This window comes from Kryptolebias marmoratus, linkage group LG10 (genome assembly GCF_001649575.2).
Source record: "Kryptolebias marmoratus isolate JLee-2015 linkage group LG10, ASM164957v2, whole genome shotgun sequence".
Lineage (NCBI taxonomy): Eukaryota > Metazoa > Chordata > Actinopteri > Cyprinodontiformes > Rivulidae > Kryptolebias > Kryptolebias marmoratus.
Genome location: NC_051439.1, coordinates 4,325,014 through 4,343,973, shown reverse-complemented (window position 1 = coordinate 4,343,973; position 18,960 = coordinate 4,325,014). Strand labels below are relative to the sequence as shown.

The 18,960-nt window shown below is 36.7% G+C and overlaps 1 protein-coding gene across 1 annotated transcript in view; it reads right to left on the bottom strand.

Annotated features, from left to right (window-relative positions):
- slc25a21 (solute carrier family 25 member 21) overlaps window positions 1–18,960 on the bottom strand; it is a 132,226-nt gene that overhangs the window by 13,105 nt on the left and 100,161 nt on the right. The window contains exons 5-6 of the mRNA XM_017421471.3: window positions 5,703–5,769; window positions 4,200–4,259 (exon numbers count right to left, since the gene is read on the bottom strand). Of these exons, the coding sequence (XP_017276960.1) occupies window positions 4,200–4,259; window positions 5,703–5,769 (127 nt within the window). The remainder of the gene's footprint in view (window positions 1–4,199; window positions 4,260–5,702; window positions 5,770–18,960) is intronic.

Genomic DNA, 18,960 nt, shown 5'->3' with positions numbered 1-18,960 from the left:
GAAATCTCCAGCGGATAACAGCTGTCCTACTCTGCGCAACAATCGCGGCATCCAGAGCATTTCTTCCACCGCAACTCTCTTCCTGAAGTTCCAGGAGAATCCCCATAAGTTTAAAAATAGCAACAACACAGGGCCAACTTTGTCCATAGCTCTTCTGTTGTCTCCACAAATGACGACAAGTTTCGGTAGTACACACTCATCCCCCCTCCCCCCCTGCCTGCAACACAAGGAGGCGTTCCTCTGCTACCAACCAAACAGGCCGGTGGAAACGCGATTCATTTTTTATAGAGCAGAGCCAAGCCGGGCCGAGTAGAGCGGGGCTTCTGAAGTAGAGCCAGTGGAAAAGGGGCAATAGTCTCTCCAGCGTGTCCTGGGTTCCCCGGGTTCTCCTCCTAGTTTGACATGCCTGGAACCCCATGGCTGCCTCTGGAGTCCTAACAGCTAACAAGGCCTTATACGACACCTTCTTCAGCTTGACAGCCTCCCTCACCCGGGATGTCTATCACCAGGTTTGAGGATGGCTGACACGAGAGGCACCAACCTTGCGGCCACAGCTCAGAGCAGCCGCCTAGACAATAGATGCGCATAAAATGGCCCACTCAGACTCGATGTGCTCCATCTCAGCTGGGATGCAGTTGAAGTTCTGCCAGAGGTGGGAGTTGAAGAACTTGTTCATTATGGACAAACACAGCACAGACGTCCAATAACAGAACACTGCTAGGGTTCAGATCAGGGAGGCCAATCCCCCCAATCACGACCCTGTCATTACCCAAGTGGGCCTTAAAGTCCCCCCGCAGAATAATAGTAGTCTTCAGCTGGAGCACTTTCCAGCACCCCAGCTAAGTACTCCGAGCGGGCTAAGTACTCTGAACTGCAGTTTAGTGCATAGGCACAAACAAGAGTTAGAGCCCATTTCCCAACCTGAAGACACAGGGAACACAAGCCAACAAGCCATTTTGTGTTGGCTAAAGTTGATTTACTGTGGTGACTCCAAAAGGTAATAAGTTGTAGATGCACATCCAGTAATTACTTTTTGAAAAGCAATACTTACCACCAAAGTTTTAAGCAAAGATCTTGCACATACTCTCCCTCCCCCCGTTAGACAAAGAAAATGTTACAGCTAGCTGCTGTTGCCTTTTCTGTTTGCAAATAACCACAAAATTAAATGTAAAGAACCATTTTATGAAAAATTGTTTTTTAAAAGGTTTATAAAATAGTATTTATGTCAACCACTATGAAATCTTTGAGACTAGAGTTGTTTTAAGATGGCAGTGATCCACATTGGTCTTGGTTTTGCTTGGACTAGCCGTTAGCTCATCAAACTGGTCAGAGTTAACTCTGTTTCTCCAAATTGAGTTTGTTCAAAGAGCTATCTACAACAGGCATTCAATTAAATGTTCATAACCTTTCTACAGAGCCCCTCTTCAAAAGATCTAAATAATTAATTTAAGTGTTTTGGATATATTACACCTCTGGTTTATCTGATGTATGCAAGTGTAAACACAAACACAGGGAAAACAACAACGTTTGCTTCATTCCATGTAACTTTCTTCAGAATTAGTTACTGTCCAGGGAGATAATGCCTGATAAACAATGACCAGTCTATAAAGTGGATAGCAGACAACTTAATGGGTTCCTGACACATCAGAAACTTCATTAGGGAGTCTTGCAGTTGGACTGCAGTTTGAAGCTCCAAAATCTCAAAATCACTTTTCCCAAATGACTGAAGTCTTAAAATCTGCATTTTTCTAGTATTTATCATATGCTTGGGGCAAAAACTGTAGTTTTGGTCAAGAAAACTGTATTACAATTTCAAAAAACCATAATACTGCCACTTAAATAGGATAATATAATATTGCTTCTATTGTGAGTGCTGATTATGGCACAATAATTTTGTTTGAAATTACTTTAATTAAACTGTCAGTGAGGTCAGTAGGGGTAGGGGTTTTATAGGGTTTTATTTTCTCATGAACATAAAAGTAGCAGGTTTTTGGCAACGCAAACTTTTTTTTGCACACAGGCTGAATAAAAAAAGCAGCTATCAGCCAAGCCTTCTGAATCGTATAGTTCTGCTCTCTATTCCAAAGGACCTGTAATGTTACTGTGATTCAGAAGAAAAAAAAACAACTGGTCCATTAATAACCACATAAACTGCTCTGTACCACTTCTGTATTTGTAACATTTAAATCCATTGTTCATCCTCACCCAACAACAGCCAACAAATGTACAATAAAATTGCCAGTGTAATAAAAACAGCTCCTGACAGGCTGCCAGTTCTACTGTATGAACTCAGAGTAGCGCTTAAAAAACTTCTGTAAAATGGCTTCATGGCTGCTCTGCTGCCTGGAATGAAGCAAATATACTGTATATAGTTCAGTAGTTCAGACAGACAAATGCTGCTAATGACCAGCTGATGTTCCAACTTAGGGATAACTATACACTCAACGACAGATGCAGACAAATCTGTTGGTTCCCTTCCATTATATTAATTAAAAAAAAAAAAACTCTCTGAAATAACTTCAAAATGATAAAAGTTTGAAGATATTCCTTATTCCAGATTTAATAGAAGTCAAACTTCGCTTTTGATCATTGATTTAGTTGAATATTTCATATCATTAAACAAATGAAAATGGCAAGGACGAAAACGAAATTACCCTTGATTTAATATTTTGTACCTGCAATCTCTGTACTTCATAATGAGACACCTGCATCTGCCAACAGGAGGTTTGGCCCATTCTTCTTATAAACAGTCCAATGTTTTTTATCAGCCATTTTTGATGCCATTAGCTGTATGTTTTGGGTAGGACTCCACTGTTGAAGGACCCATGACCTTCAGCTGAGGCTGAGGTCTTTAGATAGTCTTAAGACTTCAATGTGCTTTGCACAGAGTTTAGGTTCCCCATCCCAGATGCAGCAAAGCAGCCCCAAAACAAAACTGAGCCCCCTCCATGTTTCATAGTAGGTATGTGATGTTTTATTCTTAGAAAACTTGAGTTTTCCTTCGGTAAACATAGACTGGATGTGACTGAAACCACAAATCTAGTCATATTATTTTAGACTGCTGTGGATCAGTGGTTAGAGCAGTTGTCCTCCAATGAGAGAGTAGGAGGTTCGATTCCTGGCAGCAATCTCATGTCAAAGTGTCCCTGGGCCATACACTGAACCCCTTATTGCCTCCGATGTGCCCCATGGATGTATGAGTGTGATCTAAAGCACTGATTAGTCTCTACAGAAAGATTTATTCAGATTAGCTTTATAGAGGTGTAGCAGATTGCTGTATGAATGTGTGTGGATGGATAAATGAGGGCACATTGTGTTCTAAAGCGCTTTGAGTAGTCCAGTTGGCTAGAAAGGCGCTATATAAGTACAGTCCCTTTACCACTTAGACTATCTTTGTAAAATAAACATAATTTGTTTTCACATTTTGTTTTTGCTTACTTTATCACATACTAATATCATGCAGATATACAATAGACAATTACTTTTACCTGAAATTAAGCATTGTTACAATGAACTGTAAGGGTACCGACTAATTTGTCTGTCTAAAACAAAGTAATGGGCTTCATTTAAAACTCCAATAAAACAAAGAAGAACTGGAACTTTCAGGTTTAGATCCAGATGTTAAGAAAAAAACTTGTGTTTACACTCAAAATTACACAAAATGCAAAAATAAATTTGTGGTGGAGTTCTAAGAATATTTAATAAAATATTATTTATTCTCATCATACATCTGCAATAAGCCAGATATTTCAGTGTGTTAGTCAAAAAAGATGCTTTTAAACTGTATGTTTTCATATTTCCATGCATTTGTCACTTAACCTCAGCTTTAAAGTGTTTAAAAGGAAATATAGTCGCCTGCTACTGAAGGCAAAATTCTGACACACACACAAAGTGTTTATATTGTACTCATGTTGAATTTTTGTGCATTGTTCCTATTAAAAAATAAACCAGTTTTAAGATGGCCACCACAGGTGACTCATGCATTATTTCTACATGAAGCAGCCCTGAACAGAAACAGTTGCATTTCTGTGAACTTATTTGCATGGTGAAATTGTTCTTGGCCTTTGTCTTTGTTTTAAAAAGCTTTGGCAGGTGAGCAGATATTTGACTTTGGGTGTACAATTCTTCCTGCTTCTCTTTTTGTGTGTTTATTTTTTTAAGTGTGAGTGCATTCAGGTGTTTTTGTGAGGCAGACTCACCAAACCGGGAGACAAGGGGGTCAATCCCAGCAGCTTCTTGTACTGCTCAAAAGTGAAAAACTGCAGAGGGAACATGAGGGTGAAAGAACTGTCAGAAAGTCTCAGAAACACACAGACACATGTAGCTACCTCAGAAATACTAGATAGTAAAGAAGAAATGAAATGAACCTAATGCACAAATGATATTTTTACCCTGCCACTGAAGGTGAAAGGGTAATACCGTTTTTGCACATAGTTCCACTACAGAAACACACAAAAAAATAACTCAGATAATTTTACTGTTATTGAGCTTAATTTTGACATGGTAGTAGCAGAGTCAATTTCAAGATATATTCTGAGTGCTAACAAGAACTGGCAATATCGCACAAGACTGCTCATAAGGCCATCTACAAAGTGTGATCAAAATGGCTATAAGTCCATCATAAGTCGTGTAAAAGATGATCTTGCAGGCGATATGTATTCCTTCAAGGAATACTCAACCTTTTTGGACTGTACTTAAGAATACATCAGCTTTTTCAGCTGGTCATATATCAAACCATTTGGCTTGTTCAGGACAATGTGACTATAACTTTTGATTTTGTAAGTTTTATACTTTTTCAAATTCTTGAAAACTGTTGTGCTTTAAATCTATTTCTGCACACATGCTTCGTTTTTAGCTTTTAAAAAAACTGTTGTGCTAATTTGAGCTTTTAGCTATTGTTTTACTAGTTTTAGCTTTTAGCTATTGTTTAGCTAAGTTTAGATTTGGTTTTCCCAATTTCAGCTTTCTGTCTGATCATTTATTTTAAAAACTCAGTTTAAACTTCTTCATTAAGTGTCAGCAGTCATTCAGCACTCAGCACTCACACTGCATTTTCACAGGAAATGCAATTTGTCTTGTTATCTTTCAAATGTTAAAACTTTGTCTTATTGGAATTTCTAATGTGGATTCTCAGAAGGAGACAGTTCCACTGATTTGTTTATTGCCAGCAGAGGTGGTTTAATCTAGGCTGTAATTTTTTTGCTTCAGAAATTTCTCCCCATCAACGGGCTTTGTTTGCCGTGTGAGCGATTACCACATCTTCTCAGTGTGAGTGCTTATTTTCAAACTTCACTTCGTCTCTGGCATCTCATTACAGAGTATTTTAGTGCCAAGTATCCGTCCCCCCTCTGCCCCCTCATTTCTGCCACCCTCCCATTCCACTCTACTGTCGGTGCGAAGCAAGCAATACCGCCTTCCTGAAAGTGTCAAACAATGAGGCTCATGGGATGGCTTGCTGTAAATGCTTGTAAGTCAATATTTGGTTGGCTGATAGTGCAAACAGGAGTGTCTGAGGGGGCAGACTTGGTTGAGGGCGTTATGTGTTTAATCAACATGTGTGGACCATGTAAGAGCAACTGCACTTTGAGTGTTTTCATATGGTAGCGAAGCAGCTCAAAATAAAAGCAGACACAAAGCCTCGCGTGACATCATGATAAGCTTTTCAGCTTTCTACAGGCAAACATATACATCCTTTATCCTACCTTGACTGCTCTCTTTGGGGTCTCAGCCAGAATCGGAGGCAGGATTCCCTTGTAGAAGCCAAAGATTCTGTAGAAGAAACAAAATTAATTGTTATGCCTGGTTCACCCGGCAAGATTTTAAATTGTCGGCCGATTTTCAAACCCTAACAGACCACACGTGACGATAAAAAATCTTAGGTATAACAGGTTTGATCGTACAGTATGTGGTGTCCAGCCACACGGCAGGAGCAACACACCACACTTGAACAGATTTCACTCATGAACATTCAGATTCCAGACAGGAAAGGCCATAAAACCCTACGATACCATACATTAATTTAAAGTAAACAAAAATGGCTGACGATTTAGAAGAAATAGAAATAGAATAGTTTGTGGACTTCTCTTATGTGATAAAAAACGTTACAAAAAGAAAAGGCGTTGGATGAAGGAGTGGAGACGGTGCGAGCAGGGGATCCATTTGCTGCACTATGACATGGAGGTGAGTTGTTCTGTTTTTTTCTTTGATGTCCACTGGACTTTTGGTTGCGCCATGTCAGCTGCGTTTTGTTTTGGAATCCCCTCCATGCTTACGTCACCGCACTTTCTGATTGGCTACTTGTCACATTCAACAGGCTGAATTCTCGTTCGTCTTCGGGGGAACACCATACACACTGCGATATCGGGCCAAGACTATCTATCATGTTGAAATATGCTGGTGTAGATTCTCAGTCATCCAGGCCATGGTAAAAATTCAAAAAAGGTTAAAAAACAAAAACAACTGGACTTCTATTCTGTAGCTGAAGATGTTTCGTTTCTCATCCAAGGATTGATATTGAGAAAGCTCCTCGGATGAGAAGCTAAACGTCTTCAACTACAGAATAGAAGTCCAGTTGTTTTTGTTTTTTAACCTTTTTTGAATTTTCATCATGTTGAATATCCACAATTTTAGATTGAAACGGTCAATATGTCCTTCCAAGTGGACCAGATCACTCTTGACACAACACATACACAGCAGGAATATTACTTAGGATTATCGCTGAAGAGTCATTCCGATAATTGGGGCATTCTAAGATTGTCGGAAGGGGGAAATCTGAACAAAATTCGGCATAAAAATCTTGCTGTGGGAACTAGGCATAACTGTGCGTTCAAAGTTCAATCATTAGGGTAATATAAAAGCATTGAAACACACTACAAACCCAGGAAACATCATTTAAACTTTAAATGGGTCACAGAAAGTTGGACTGTGCATGTCTGAACTGGTATTTTGATATATTGTATGGTTTATGTTTTATGATTTTCACAATTTTTTCCACAAAATATATAGCTGACAGTTGGTGATGTCATTAACTTTTGAGCTGTCTAAAATTTTCCAAATCATTTGCAAACATCTTACACACACATATACTTTTCTTTGGTACATATACAAAATATACCTCAAAAAGTAGGCATTTTGCCTTCTTTCACCCAGCGTATCTCGCATTTCAGTAAAACTTGCAGTTTTCTCTCAAATCCCCCCTGAGTGCAAAAAGTGCACACCCAAGCTTAAAATATATTTAAATTTTGATTTTCTTTTAACTGGAAGTCAAGCGTATTTTTTAACTTGTCATACCTCCTACATAAAACACTATAAAAACAAAGATCTATTTGTGTGACCAACAGTCTTGTCTGGCTCACAATTCAAGAATTTTTAAGATCAGATGAGTGTTCGCGCAGCAACTGTTTGCTTGAGGCTTACTTTTCAGTCCGTTTCTGTCTGCTTCTCATTAACTTTGCAGTCAGGGAGTAACAGACACAGGTGTGTGGTTACCATGGTGACCATAGTTACTCACTGGCGGCTTTAACAATTCTTTTGATCTTGGTTCTTTCCCACTTCCTAAACTATTCATTCATACCAGTTACCTTTATCATATCAGTCAGCTATTGGGTTATATTCATAACCACAAAAAATCCAATCCCAATTAGCACACAAAAGAACCTAACACAATATGTAATTAGTTATCACATTGAGTCTGTAGCCATTTTGATTTTATCTAAAGAAGAGTCATTGGGAGGCTTAAAATTCACCTTTCAAATCATGAAGGTGTGCTTGTGAGACATTTACACAGCTTACCCTCAAAGTCCAAATATTTACACATTAGGTTAATTGGTGATTCTAACTTTCCTGTGGTTCATGTCACCTCTGCCACATGCAGCACACACCAGGACAGCTGAAATACCAGATAATCAAGTATCCATCTCATCCAGCTGCTGGGTAGAGTAAAAGAGGTGTTACATTAAAAGAGAAATGTAGAACTTCTGTTGCTGATAGGGATAGCTAAGACTTTCTAAAATAGGTTTTTGTGAAGTCCATAAAGTATGGTCAATCACTGTCTTACCTGCAGTAGATAGTAATCAAATTTATTTCAGTTTGGAGAATTGAGGAACATTCTAATTAAAGAGTCAAGCTAACCTCTACTCAAAAGAGAGACTGTTTAAAATGATAGTCTGGTCCCTTTTGAAGTGATGTTCTGTCAAATAGTTATCAGTAGTTAGTACTTTATCTTAGTACCACTTAGTATCTATTGGGCCTTTGTTTTGGATAAAGACATTTGCCCTTTGTTCTATACACTGTACTTAATGACTGATGTCATGGCTGAGAAGGTTCTAACTACAGAAAACTATTTGACAGAACATCACTTCAAAATGACTAGACTATCCCTTTAAGACAGAATTCTAGCCATCTGAGACAACGTAAACACCCCAAATTTCATAACATTTCAAATGAATGCCCTATTGTAGACTTTTACACTGTGTCACTTTTCCATCAGTTGGTATCAGATTGACATTTAAAGTTATTTACACAGCACACTAACTATGTTGGAACACAATCTGCAGTCTGTTGCAACACGTTCTGTGTGAAACAGAAGTCTACTCGGTCTGCGCAGCTTTCTGATGCAAAGTTACTGCAGTAGAAATATCAACAACACAGCGTTTGCTTGAAAAGCAAATACAGTTTTGAGGTTTAAATTTTTTTAGATAACTAAAATCAACTCTGGAATAAGCTCCTAATGTGAATAGCTGTTGCCTTGACTACTTCATTAAAATTCCTCCCTGAATGCTGTCGGTACTTACTGTAGGTAAGATACTGACGAGTGACAACTACTCCACAAAATACATTTAAAAAAATATGAACTATTCTCCTATTGTAGAATAATAAAAAATTAAAGGCCTAGCATTTCTTAAAGGAATGAATTTCGCCTGCTGCCTTTCAAACCAGAGTTTTACACCAACATAATTTTATGATAAGAAATTACAAAGTTGTAGATGTTTCAGTCAAACCTTGTAAATGACATTATGTGCAATTTCATGTGAGAGCTTGAGAGATGTGCTATTGCTCAAAGTATATGTTGAGAATGACTCTCAGCTACTACCACACTAAATTTTAGCTCAAGATCTGTAAAACTGAATGTGTTATAGCAATTTTATTTTAGCAATTTATTTAATTGGCTGCGGTAGCCATCTTGAATTACAGTGACTTCAAAAGTTATTCAGTTGTAGATGTATATTCAATGATTGTCTTGAGAGTTTCATTAAAATCTATCCAGTGGTTCATGAGATATTTTGCTAATGCTACAGATGGATGAATATACTCTAACATGGCAAATACCCAACTGATTAATATAACCTCTTTACAAGATAGTAATTGAAGTCTGTCAGACTCAGGTAACAGACTTTGTAACACAAGCTTTAGTTTAAAAATTGCCCCATGATGTTACTTGTTTCCTAACTTTACTGCTGTCCCTCAGGTTTGTGCCACAAAAGACAGCGTTACTCAGTGTTAAAATCCAGCTAAGAAAAAAGAAAGTATATTACAGCTGTTTAGCAACATAATTATGAAGATATATCTTCAAACCACAAACCAAAGTAAACATGTTCTGCAGGTATATAATGACAAAATAATTTAAGAGTCTGTTTTACTACATGATATACTGGACATCTGAAAAGAGGCTTACTGTATAATTTTAGTCGTATTGGTAGCTTGCCTAAACCAGCCATGATTTAAAGAGACCTTGGAGCCAGCATAAAAAAATAAAATAGTTGAGTGAGCAATACATATCTTAATGTGTGCCGACATATGTATAACATAGGATATATATATATATATATACCAGTGGATGTATTTAAAAAAACTGTAGAAAATATATATATATATATACACACACGTCTGTGCACTGGATTTTCATGTAATTTACAGAAACTAATAATTTAATGTACATCTACTGATTAACTTTTGGAGCCAATCATTCCTAGGACATTCTTTAAGGGCCAAATGATTGTGCAAGATCTGTTTTTAAAACCTTGTCATTAACTGTTGGACTCAACTCTGCTACTCTATTAGCAAAATAACTTCTGAACAGATGGACAGATTTTACTGAAACTTTTGAGGAAATTATTCTTGAATACCCATCTACAACTAATTAACTTTTAGAGTAATCTCAATTCAAGATGGCTGCCACAGCCAACTAACTGTAGAAAAGACAAAAATGGCTGTAATTCAGTTCTACAGATATTATGCTAAAAATTTGGTGTGGTCGTTGCTGAGGGTCATTCACAACACAAAGCCCAAGTGCTACTTGCTGCACAGAAACTTTGCTTAAAATTGTAGCGTTAAGTATTGGAGTCAACCCTGATTGACTGTTAACAAAATACCTAATGAACCAGTGGATGTATTTAAAAAAAATGTTAAGGAGATAATCACTGGTTGTATGTCTACAACAATTTAAGATGGCTGCCACAACTAATCAACATTAGACAAGACAAAAATGGCTACAGCTCATAAAGTTTCACAGACATTGAGCTAAAATTTGATGCAGTAGTAGCTGAGGGTCATACACAACATGCTCTGAATATGACATCTCGTGATATTGCATGACATTGTGATAATGGTATATTTTTTAAAGATTTGACAAAAACAACTGTCATTTCTTAACATAAAATGATCTTAGTGTAAAATTAGAATGAAAGGCAATGGGTGATATGCATACCTTCTTGGTATGCTGGACGTTTGATTTTAAATGAACTTGTTTAATTTAATTTATTCAAAGACATAACTGGACTGTTAGATTTATACAGTGCTCACATGTTAATAACCCTCTTGTTGATCTGCTCAGAAGCTTTCAAATTCTGCATGTTAAACTTTATATACTTTATGCTCATGTGTATTACATGCAAGTTAATTATCATAAACTGCATGTAATGTATGTAAAAAAAATGCTTGATATGTTTTTGGTGTACATCGCAGGAGATAAAACTTTGCTTTGTTTTGCAAAAAGGGAACAAAGGGTGTTTTGTACACATTCAGAAATTCAGACACATGCATTTCCCACAGCCTTTGATATACTGAAAACACAAGTAGAACACAGAAGTAAAGTTTACACTAACAGAGACATGTTGAAAATTTCAGACACCTTGACAATAAAGAAAACTGTACACATACAGTGCTTAATATTTTTACAAAGGCAGTAATGTTTTTTTCTGTTAGCATGTTTGTGTTTTCTTGTCTGTAGAATTATCAAAATAACTTATAAAATAACTTAAAAACCAGTGAATGGATTCTAATGACATGGTCAGAAACCAATTATTTATTTACATCTACAACTAATTAACTTTTGGAGCTAACCCAATTCAAGATGGCCACCACAGATGACTTTAGCATACACAAAAATGGCTATACCTCAGTCATTTTTACTGGTATTGAGCTAAAATTTGGCATGATAGTAGCTGACACTTGTTTACAACACATGGTCCAAGTGCCAACAGATCAAGCGAGACATTACAATATCACATGAGATTTTGCATTACGTCACTTACAAGATATGACCAAAACAGCTCTAACTCCATCCCTTTTCATCATGAAACCTTAGCAAGAAAGACAGCAGGTGTATATTTTCAAGGAATGCTAGGCTTTTCATTTAATATATTTTCTGTGTATAACAATACAACTAAACCTTTTCTTGTATTATGCATTTTTTATTAGTCTAACTCTTCTGTACATGGCTCAGACTCCGTGCCACAGCAAAGTTGAAACCTCAGATGGAGTCATTAGCCTTACTGGCAACAGTTAACTTCTTGTATGCTGCTTTCATTCCTGAATGTTTTTTTAAGGGAACTGCCTCAAAGTGAAACAGGTCAAACAAGTCTAAATTCTAAACAGGCTGTTCTTTTTTAAATACAACAAACCAATTTAACAGAAGGAAAAGATTAAGGTGTCACACTTTTTTAAGGTGCTGCGCTTATGACAAAGATATATTCTTAACATTTTCATGCAGTCTTAACGTATGTGTCAAAGTGAACCTGTGGAAAATAATCAATAGATAAACAGTCAATGTGACTGTTGCTAAGGAACCAACCTGTGTCAAAAGCTTTTTCTTTTCCAACACTTCCTTGTTTATTTATAAATGGAACATTTTCCATGAAGCTATAGTTAATCCATTTGTGTAAATGGAAAAAGTGTATTTCAGTCACAGCCAATCAGTGCTTCCTAAGCATTTTTCAGTTATTTATATGTTACTTTTGAATTTTGAAAGAAAAAAAACTGTCCTTAACCTAATGCTTGAGGTGAAATAGCTTCCTGTATTTGATTTAAAAAATGTTTCATAAAATAGTTATAACTCAGTCAGTTTTATAGATATTGAGCTAAAATTTAGCATGGTGGTAGCTGATAGTCATTTCCAACACTGAGCGCTAACAAAACACTCAAGATACTTGTTTAAGATTTTGTCATTAACTATTGGAATCAACTCTGTCTGTCTGTTTTCATTAGATGTACATCTACAACTTGACTCAAAACACCAGGATGGCTATATGTCAGCTGGTTTTACAGATATCGAGCTAAAATCTGGTGTGGTTGTAGCTGAGAGTCATTCCCAACACTGTTAACTGTTAAAGTAAACCCTGTTTGTCTGTTAGCAAATCATCTAACAAACCTTTTGACAAATCTTTACAAAACTTTCCGAAGTTTATCTTCAAAACTTGCAGAAATTAATAATTTAATGTGCAACTTATCAATCCAATTCAAGATGGCCACCACAGCTAATTGAGCTTAGTCAACAGGAAAATGGTTATAACTCATTTAATTTTACATATACTGAGCTGAAAATTAGTATGGTAGTAGGATAGTGCTAAAATATAAAATATATAACACATAATGTTATTTTCAAGATGTACTTAAAAGGGCTTTAACTTCATCATTACTCAACATAAAATGAGCTAAGTCCAAAACTCTGACGTAAAAGGTAGTGGGCAATATTTAAGCCTTCCTTCAAAGAATGCTGAATTTTTCATTTAAATACGAAAATTAGTCATTTGTAAAATAAAGATAATATTTTTCTGCAAAAAACAAACAAACAAAAAATAGCCTGGGTATTGCCTCTTTTTTTAGGTGATGTAGGGGTGGGGAGCTCGCCAGTATTCTGTAGTTGTGCTCCCACTTTCTGGGCATGTAAGGTTTTCCTTATTGTGACTCTGGACATCTTTAAAACATAAAAAACAAACATGCAGCAGTCAAACTTTCCAACACAGCTCAGGCTGCATCATCACATGTGGTAAGGCTTTGACTCAGAAAACAAGCTGAAGTAAAAGCTGTCAGGGTCTGTGGAGCGTTGTGCACTGTGCACGGTAATGTTCACATCAGATGTGAAGTACACAGAGAACTGGTTCAGGCTGGGTCGCTGATAAAACATTGTGGATTGCAGCATGATAAGAAGGCAAGATAAAATAAAAAACAAACTGAAGAAAAAGATGATGATGACGGATGGTTAACGTTGACTTCATTGTTCTGACTTGCCTGCCTACCTTAACTGATTGGCCACTGATCAGGTAAGCTACCTGATATTGTAGTAAAACCTGTCATATTATATTAAATATCCTATTTAATTGAAGCAGTGAGCTAAAATGGTTCAAAGGCTTCTTCTCTTAAATTACCTTTAAATAGAAATATAATTTTTATAAGTAAACCACTAAGTTAATAGAGGAAGGTAAAAATGATTTGACCTATTTTACATAGACAAAAAAAATTGAAACGTTATAAATTCATATAGATCACCTTTAACTTCAGAACAAATTAGTAAATAAATACAACCACAATTCTGACAAATGTGGGACACTGTGTGACCTTTACCTGAAAACGGAATGCAATGATTTACAAATCTCATAACCACATATTTTATTCACAATGGAACATAGCAAACATATTAAATGTTTAAACCAAGACGTTGTACAAATTTTAAGCAAACACTAGATAATTTTGAAGAAGAAACACATTTCAAAAAAGTTGGGACAGGAGCAACAAAAAGCTGTAACAGTAAGTGGAGTGAATAAGAAACAGCTGGGGGAGAATTTTGCAACTAATTAGGTTTAATTAACAACAGGTCAGTAGGAGGACCGGGTATAAAAAGAGCATTTTAGAGCAGCTGAAACTCTGAGGTGAAGATGGGCAGAGATTCACCAGACTGCAAAAAACTGAGTCTACAAATAGTGAAACAACTTCAGAATAATGTTCCTCAATTGTATTAGTATTATGTCCTTAACAAGTATAAAACACAGCAAAAATTGTGTCATATTTCTCCATAAGAATATTTCCGTCTTAAAAACTGTTTTAATGTCTAGTTTACTGTAGTCTGCTGCTTTACATTTGGTAATATTGCTGTTCTTCCACAACAAGCACAAAGCAATAGCATTACAGGCAACATATGTTGCAGGCTTGATTATACATGCCATATATGAGCATACTGATATGGCCTCTGTTTATGTAAAAGAAAACAGCAATGACTGATAAAGACAACGTTTTGAAGGGATGTCCCATGTCACAATGCAATTTAAATTTGGGGCCAAAAGGGAGTAATGCTTGGAAATTGGGATTTACCCTGAGATGGTTATAATCCTAAAGTTGGATTTATACTCTGCAACAAGTGAAGAAATCTCCTCTCACTGACATGTGTGCACAAGGTCCAAGCAGAACACTGTTGTGGGCATGTTTATGCGAAAAAGAGGGTGAACTCCAATTGAGTCACTTCGCTACAGCTGCTCTGCTGAGAAGCAGTTGGCCAGTGCTGTTAGAAAATACAGCCATCTTTACAACTGTTCTAGCAAAACTACTAAAAACAGTCAAATGGCAAAGAATTTGCAAAAGGATATATCACAGTTATTGTGCACGGAAGAGACAGCATGAAGACACAGACTCTGTGGCTGTGCTGGCCGGGAGGAAGTACGACTCGGCTGGGCAGTGAGGGGACATCTTCCCAATGCTTGCTCGTTATTGTGTATAGTCAGTCGAAAATGGTGCTGGTCTCTTCATGAAAAAATTTCAAATGCAATGTTTACTCTAAATCTAAAATTGTCCCTAGGTGTGAATGAAAGTGTGAATAGTTGTCTGTCTTATTTGTCTCCATGTGGCCATGTGATGAATTTGCGACCTGTCCAGGGTGTCCCCCACCTCTCACACAATGACTGCTGGATGTCGGCACAAGCTCCCCGTGACATGGAAAGGAGAAGCAGGTAAAGAAAAAGGATGGATTGATAGGAAGCAAAATTCTGTAAAGGGAGAGAAGTCAGAGGGAAGAAATCCGTTCCGGCGCTGTGGGAGAAGGGAGGGGCTTCCCAGGAGTTCTGTGCCGCAGTTTCTTGTGGAAAATGTCCATGCGAAAAAGAACGTCTCATAACCGTGTGACCGAGAACCACTTTCTTCACTTCTCAAGGAGTATGAATCCAGCTTTAGGCATCTTCTGTTCTACCCACATTCACTGCGCTGGATTTCACAATGATTTCACACAACAGAGCAGTGTTTTGAAACATGTTGAAGATTCTATGAATTTTTTGTGGTTACAGGTCATTAAATCCTGTTGCGTGGTTGTTGATAGAAAAAGAAGTCAAATGCTGGTGGAAGAGACTGACAGAGGAAGCTGATAAACTTGGGGCAAAGCAAAAGAAGCAAAAAGCAGAAAGACAGGAGAGACCGGATGCCAAAGGTGAAACACAGCTATTGACACAATAAGACAGACCACCTTATTGATATTTTGTGCTGGACTACTTGTTTGTCTAAAATGTTTATTAGTGTTCATAACGAAGGGGGAAAGTTTCTTTAAGAAGCTGTCATTGATTAGATTTTTACCTGTATTTTCAACAGCAGCTGTATGGCAGCTGCAGGAATGATGATCTTGGAAACAATTAATTTCATCCATATAGCAGACCTTAACACTAAACAAATAAAAACGTTGTGTTCTTTGAAGGAGTGCATATTACATGCCACTATTCATGCCAAAGATTTAAACAAAACCCTCTCATACTTGGAGTATGTGATGGTAAAGACTCTCAGCTACTACCAGATCTAACTTTAGCCCAATATCTGTAAACAGTCTGAGTTACAGCTAATTTTGTATTTTTTGAGGACCAGTAGTTGTGGCGGCCATCTTGAATTGCGTTGGCTCCAAAATCTAATCAGTAGTAGATGTACATCCCATGATTACTTTCAGAAATTTTCAAGAAAATCCATCCAGTGGTTCATGAGATATTTTGCTAACAGACAGATAAGGTTGATTACAACAGTTAATACCAAAGTTTTAAGCAAAGACTTCATACAATTGGTTAAAACTCAAAATATGTGCTGAGTAAACTGTCAGCTGCTACCACACCAAACGTTAGCTCAATATCTGTAAAACAAACAGAGTTATAGACATTTCTGTGTTTGCTTAAGTAAATTAGCTGTGGCAGCCATCTTTAATTGGGTTGGCTTCAAAATTTATTCACTTGTAGACATACATCCAATGATTAACTCTTGAAAGTTTCATAAAAATCTGTTTAGTGGGTTATGAGATATTTTGCTGACAGACAGACAAATTAACATACACACAGACACTCAAGACACAGACAATTACAGGATTGCACGGGCAATAAAGATGTGTTTTAACTATATGGCTCCCTGCTAAATTTATTCATGACAATAAAGAAAATATAAGTGAATGATTGTTGCATGAGGACAAGGGGAACAATATGGCGTGACCGATGACATCCTGTGAAAAGCAGCATCAGCTCTGTTGTGTCAACACTCCCCACAAGTCACCATACATGATCCTGGTCCATTTGGTACAAGTGTAAATATTTTTGCTGCTGTCACACATTTCCACTGAATTTACCTTGAGCATGATGAGACATTACACTTCCACAGAATTAAAAGAAGACAGGGCACCTTCCAATAAACAGCAGCGAACCAGAGCTAATTATAACAACAGCTGCCATCGAGGCAGCCAGGGCAGATTCAGGTTCAAATACCTTTTACACGATACTGGACTCTGTACACAGCCGCAAAAGATTTTAAATAAAACTATCAAAATGGGCATAACTTGTAACTCTAATTTATGTTTGACAAGAACTAAAGAAATGTACCATTTAGGAGTAATTCTGTTAAACATGATTAAAGCTTAAATAACACACATAGAAAAAAAAAAAGCTTTGCTTATAACGTTGTCCGCTGAAATTAGAACTGAAGGTGTCCCCATTCCTTTAAATTGTTTGTCTGGCAGCATGGCACAAGGACCACTTGGCACATCCCTCAAATTTCCAGTAAATTGTTTAATACTTTTTATTCTGAGTGGTAAATGATCTATCTATCTATCTATCTATATATATATACATATATATATATATATATATATATATATATATATATATATATATATATATATGGTTAATTTCATATTTCTTAATAAAAATATTGACAAAGAACTCTGACACACTTGGCAAATAATTTTTTCATAAAAATATTAAAAAGAAATTTAACCCTGTATCAGGTTTTTAAATTTGGCTCATTGTCAAAAAGAGTTTAGACCCCTGAGTTCAAGGGTCAAACAGCTTTAATGAGAAGTTAGAAGGTCATGTATGGTTGAAGCATTATTTAAAAGTTTGAAGAAACAGGGCAAAGGGCAGTCACTTGAATTTGTGGCAAAAGCCTTTTTCCAAAATATACTGTTAAAATTGCATCTTATCTCACTTTTTGACCCAGGGTCTAATTTTTATAGTTTCTGAATTAATAAACTGTCTTTAAAAACATCCTCCTCATAGAAATACATTGAGATCGTTTAGATTCCTTTAAAACATTGTTTTTTAAAATCTACTTCAGCATACCTGCTCAATTTTTTTTTTAAACTTTCGTGCTCTTTTTAGCTACTATCATGCTAATTTCAGCTTTTAGCAACTTTTTTGTCAATTTCAAGTTTATAAAGAATGAAGAAACCTCCAGGCTAGGAAAGGGACTTCAGAGCAAAAGGGACATGAACATGTGATCTATCGAATCGTTAGCAGCTGGTAATACCCAACTTTGGAAAAAAAAAATAGTTAAAAAGTTTATGAGAAAAAATACTTCTCAATTTATTTCAGTAAACCTCTTTATGATACATTCCTCCATCAGTTCTTCTTCATGTTGTTGCTAATCTCTGTAACAGTTGGGATTTTTTTAAATTTCATTTGACCTCAAAGGACAATTTCTTTTTCCAAATAAAATACTCATATTTGACATCTATTTTCCAAAAGATCAGTATATCATGGAGATATTTTTACCAATCTAAATCTTTAGCTAAAAGCTGCTCAACATATTGGATCTCCTAAAACTAGCTAAAATACACACTGTGTGTATTGTTTTGAGTTTATCATAAACACTTATCAGCTGACACCTGAAGTTACACAGCAGAACTAGTTCTGAGTATTTGTGCCCTCGTGATAAAAGCAAAGCAAGGGATTATCTCTGCAGAAAATCCTTCGCGGAAGACAAAAATGAATGTCTCGTGTGGTTTGTGTTAACATGTTATTTCAGTCAGACGGAAGGCCCTTCCTTCTGCTCTCTTTGTCCATGCAAATGGTGGCCACAGATTTCCCGGGTGTGGTCAGGCTGGGCAGCCGCTGGGTGATGAAGGAGGAGTGAAATTTGTTACAGAACAAATACGGCCTCCAGTGAGTGGCCATCATTTGAATTCTAATTTGATTTCCAATGTAAAGTACTCACTAAGTCCCTTTTTGTTGTCCCTAAACAAATGGCCCCCTGACACAGAGCGGGGGACAAGGGGGAAGCCAAATGGACGTGTGTCCACAAGTTACTTTGTGTTTGTTTGAACTAGCGTGTATAATTTGGCTTTCATTTTCATAAACCTTTCCTTTTTTAACAGCCTCCATCCATCTGGAGAGGAGTGTGTCAGTGACAGAACTACAAAGACAGGCCCAATAATAAAAATAAAAAAACAGCCAATAATAAGAA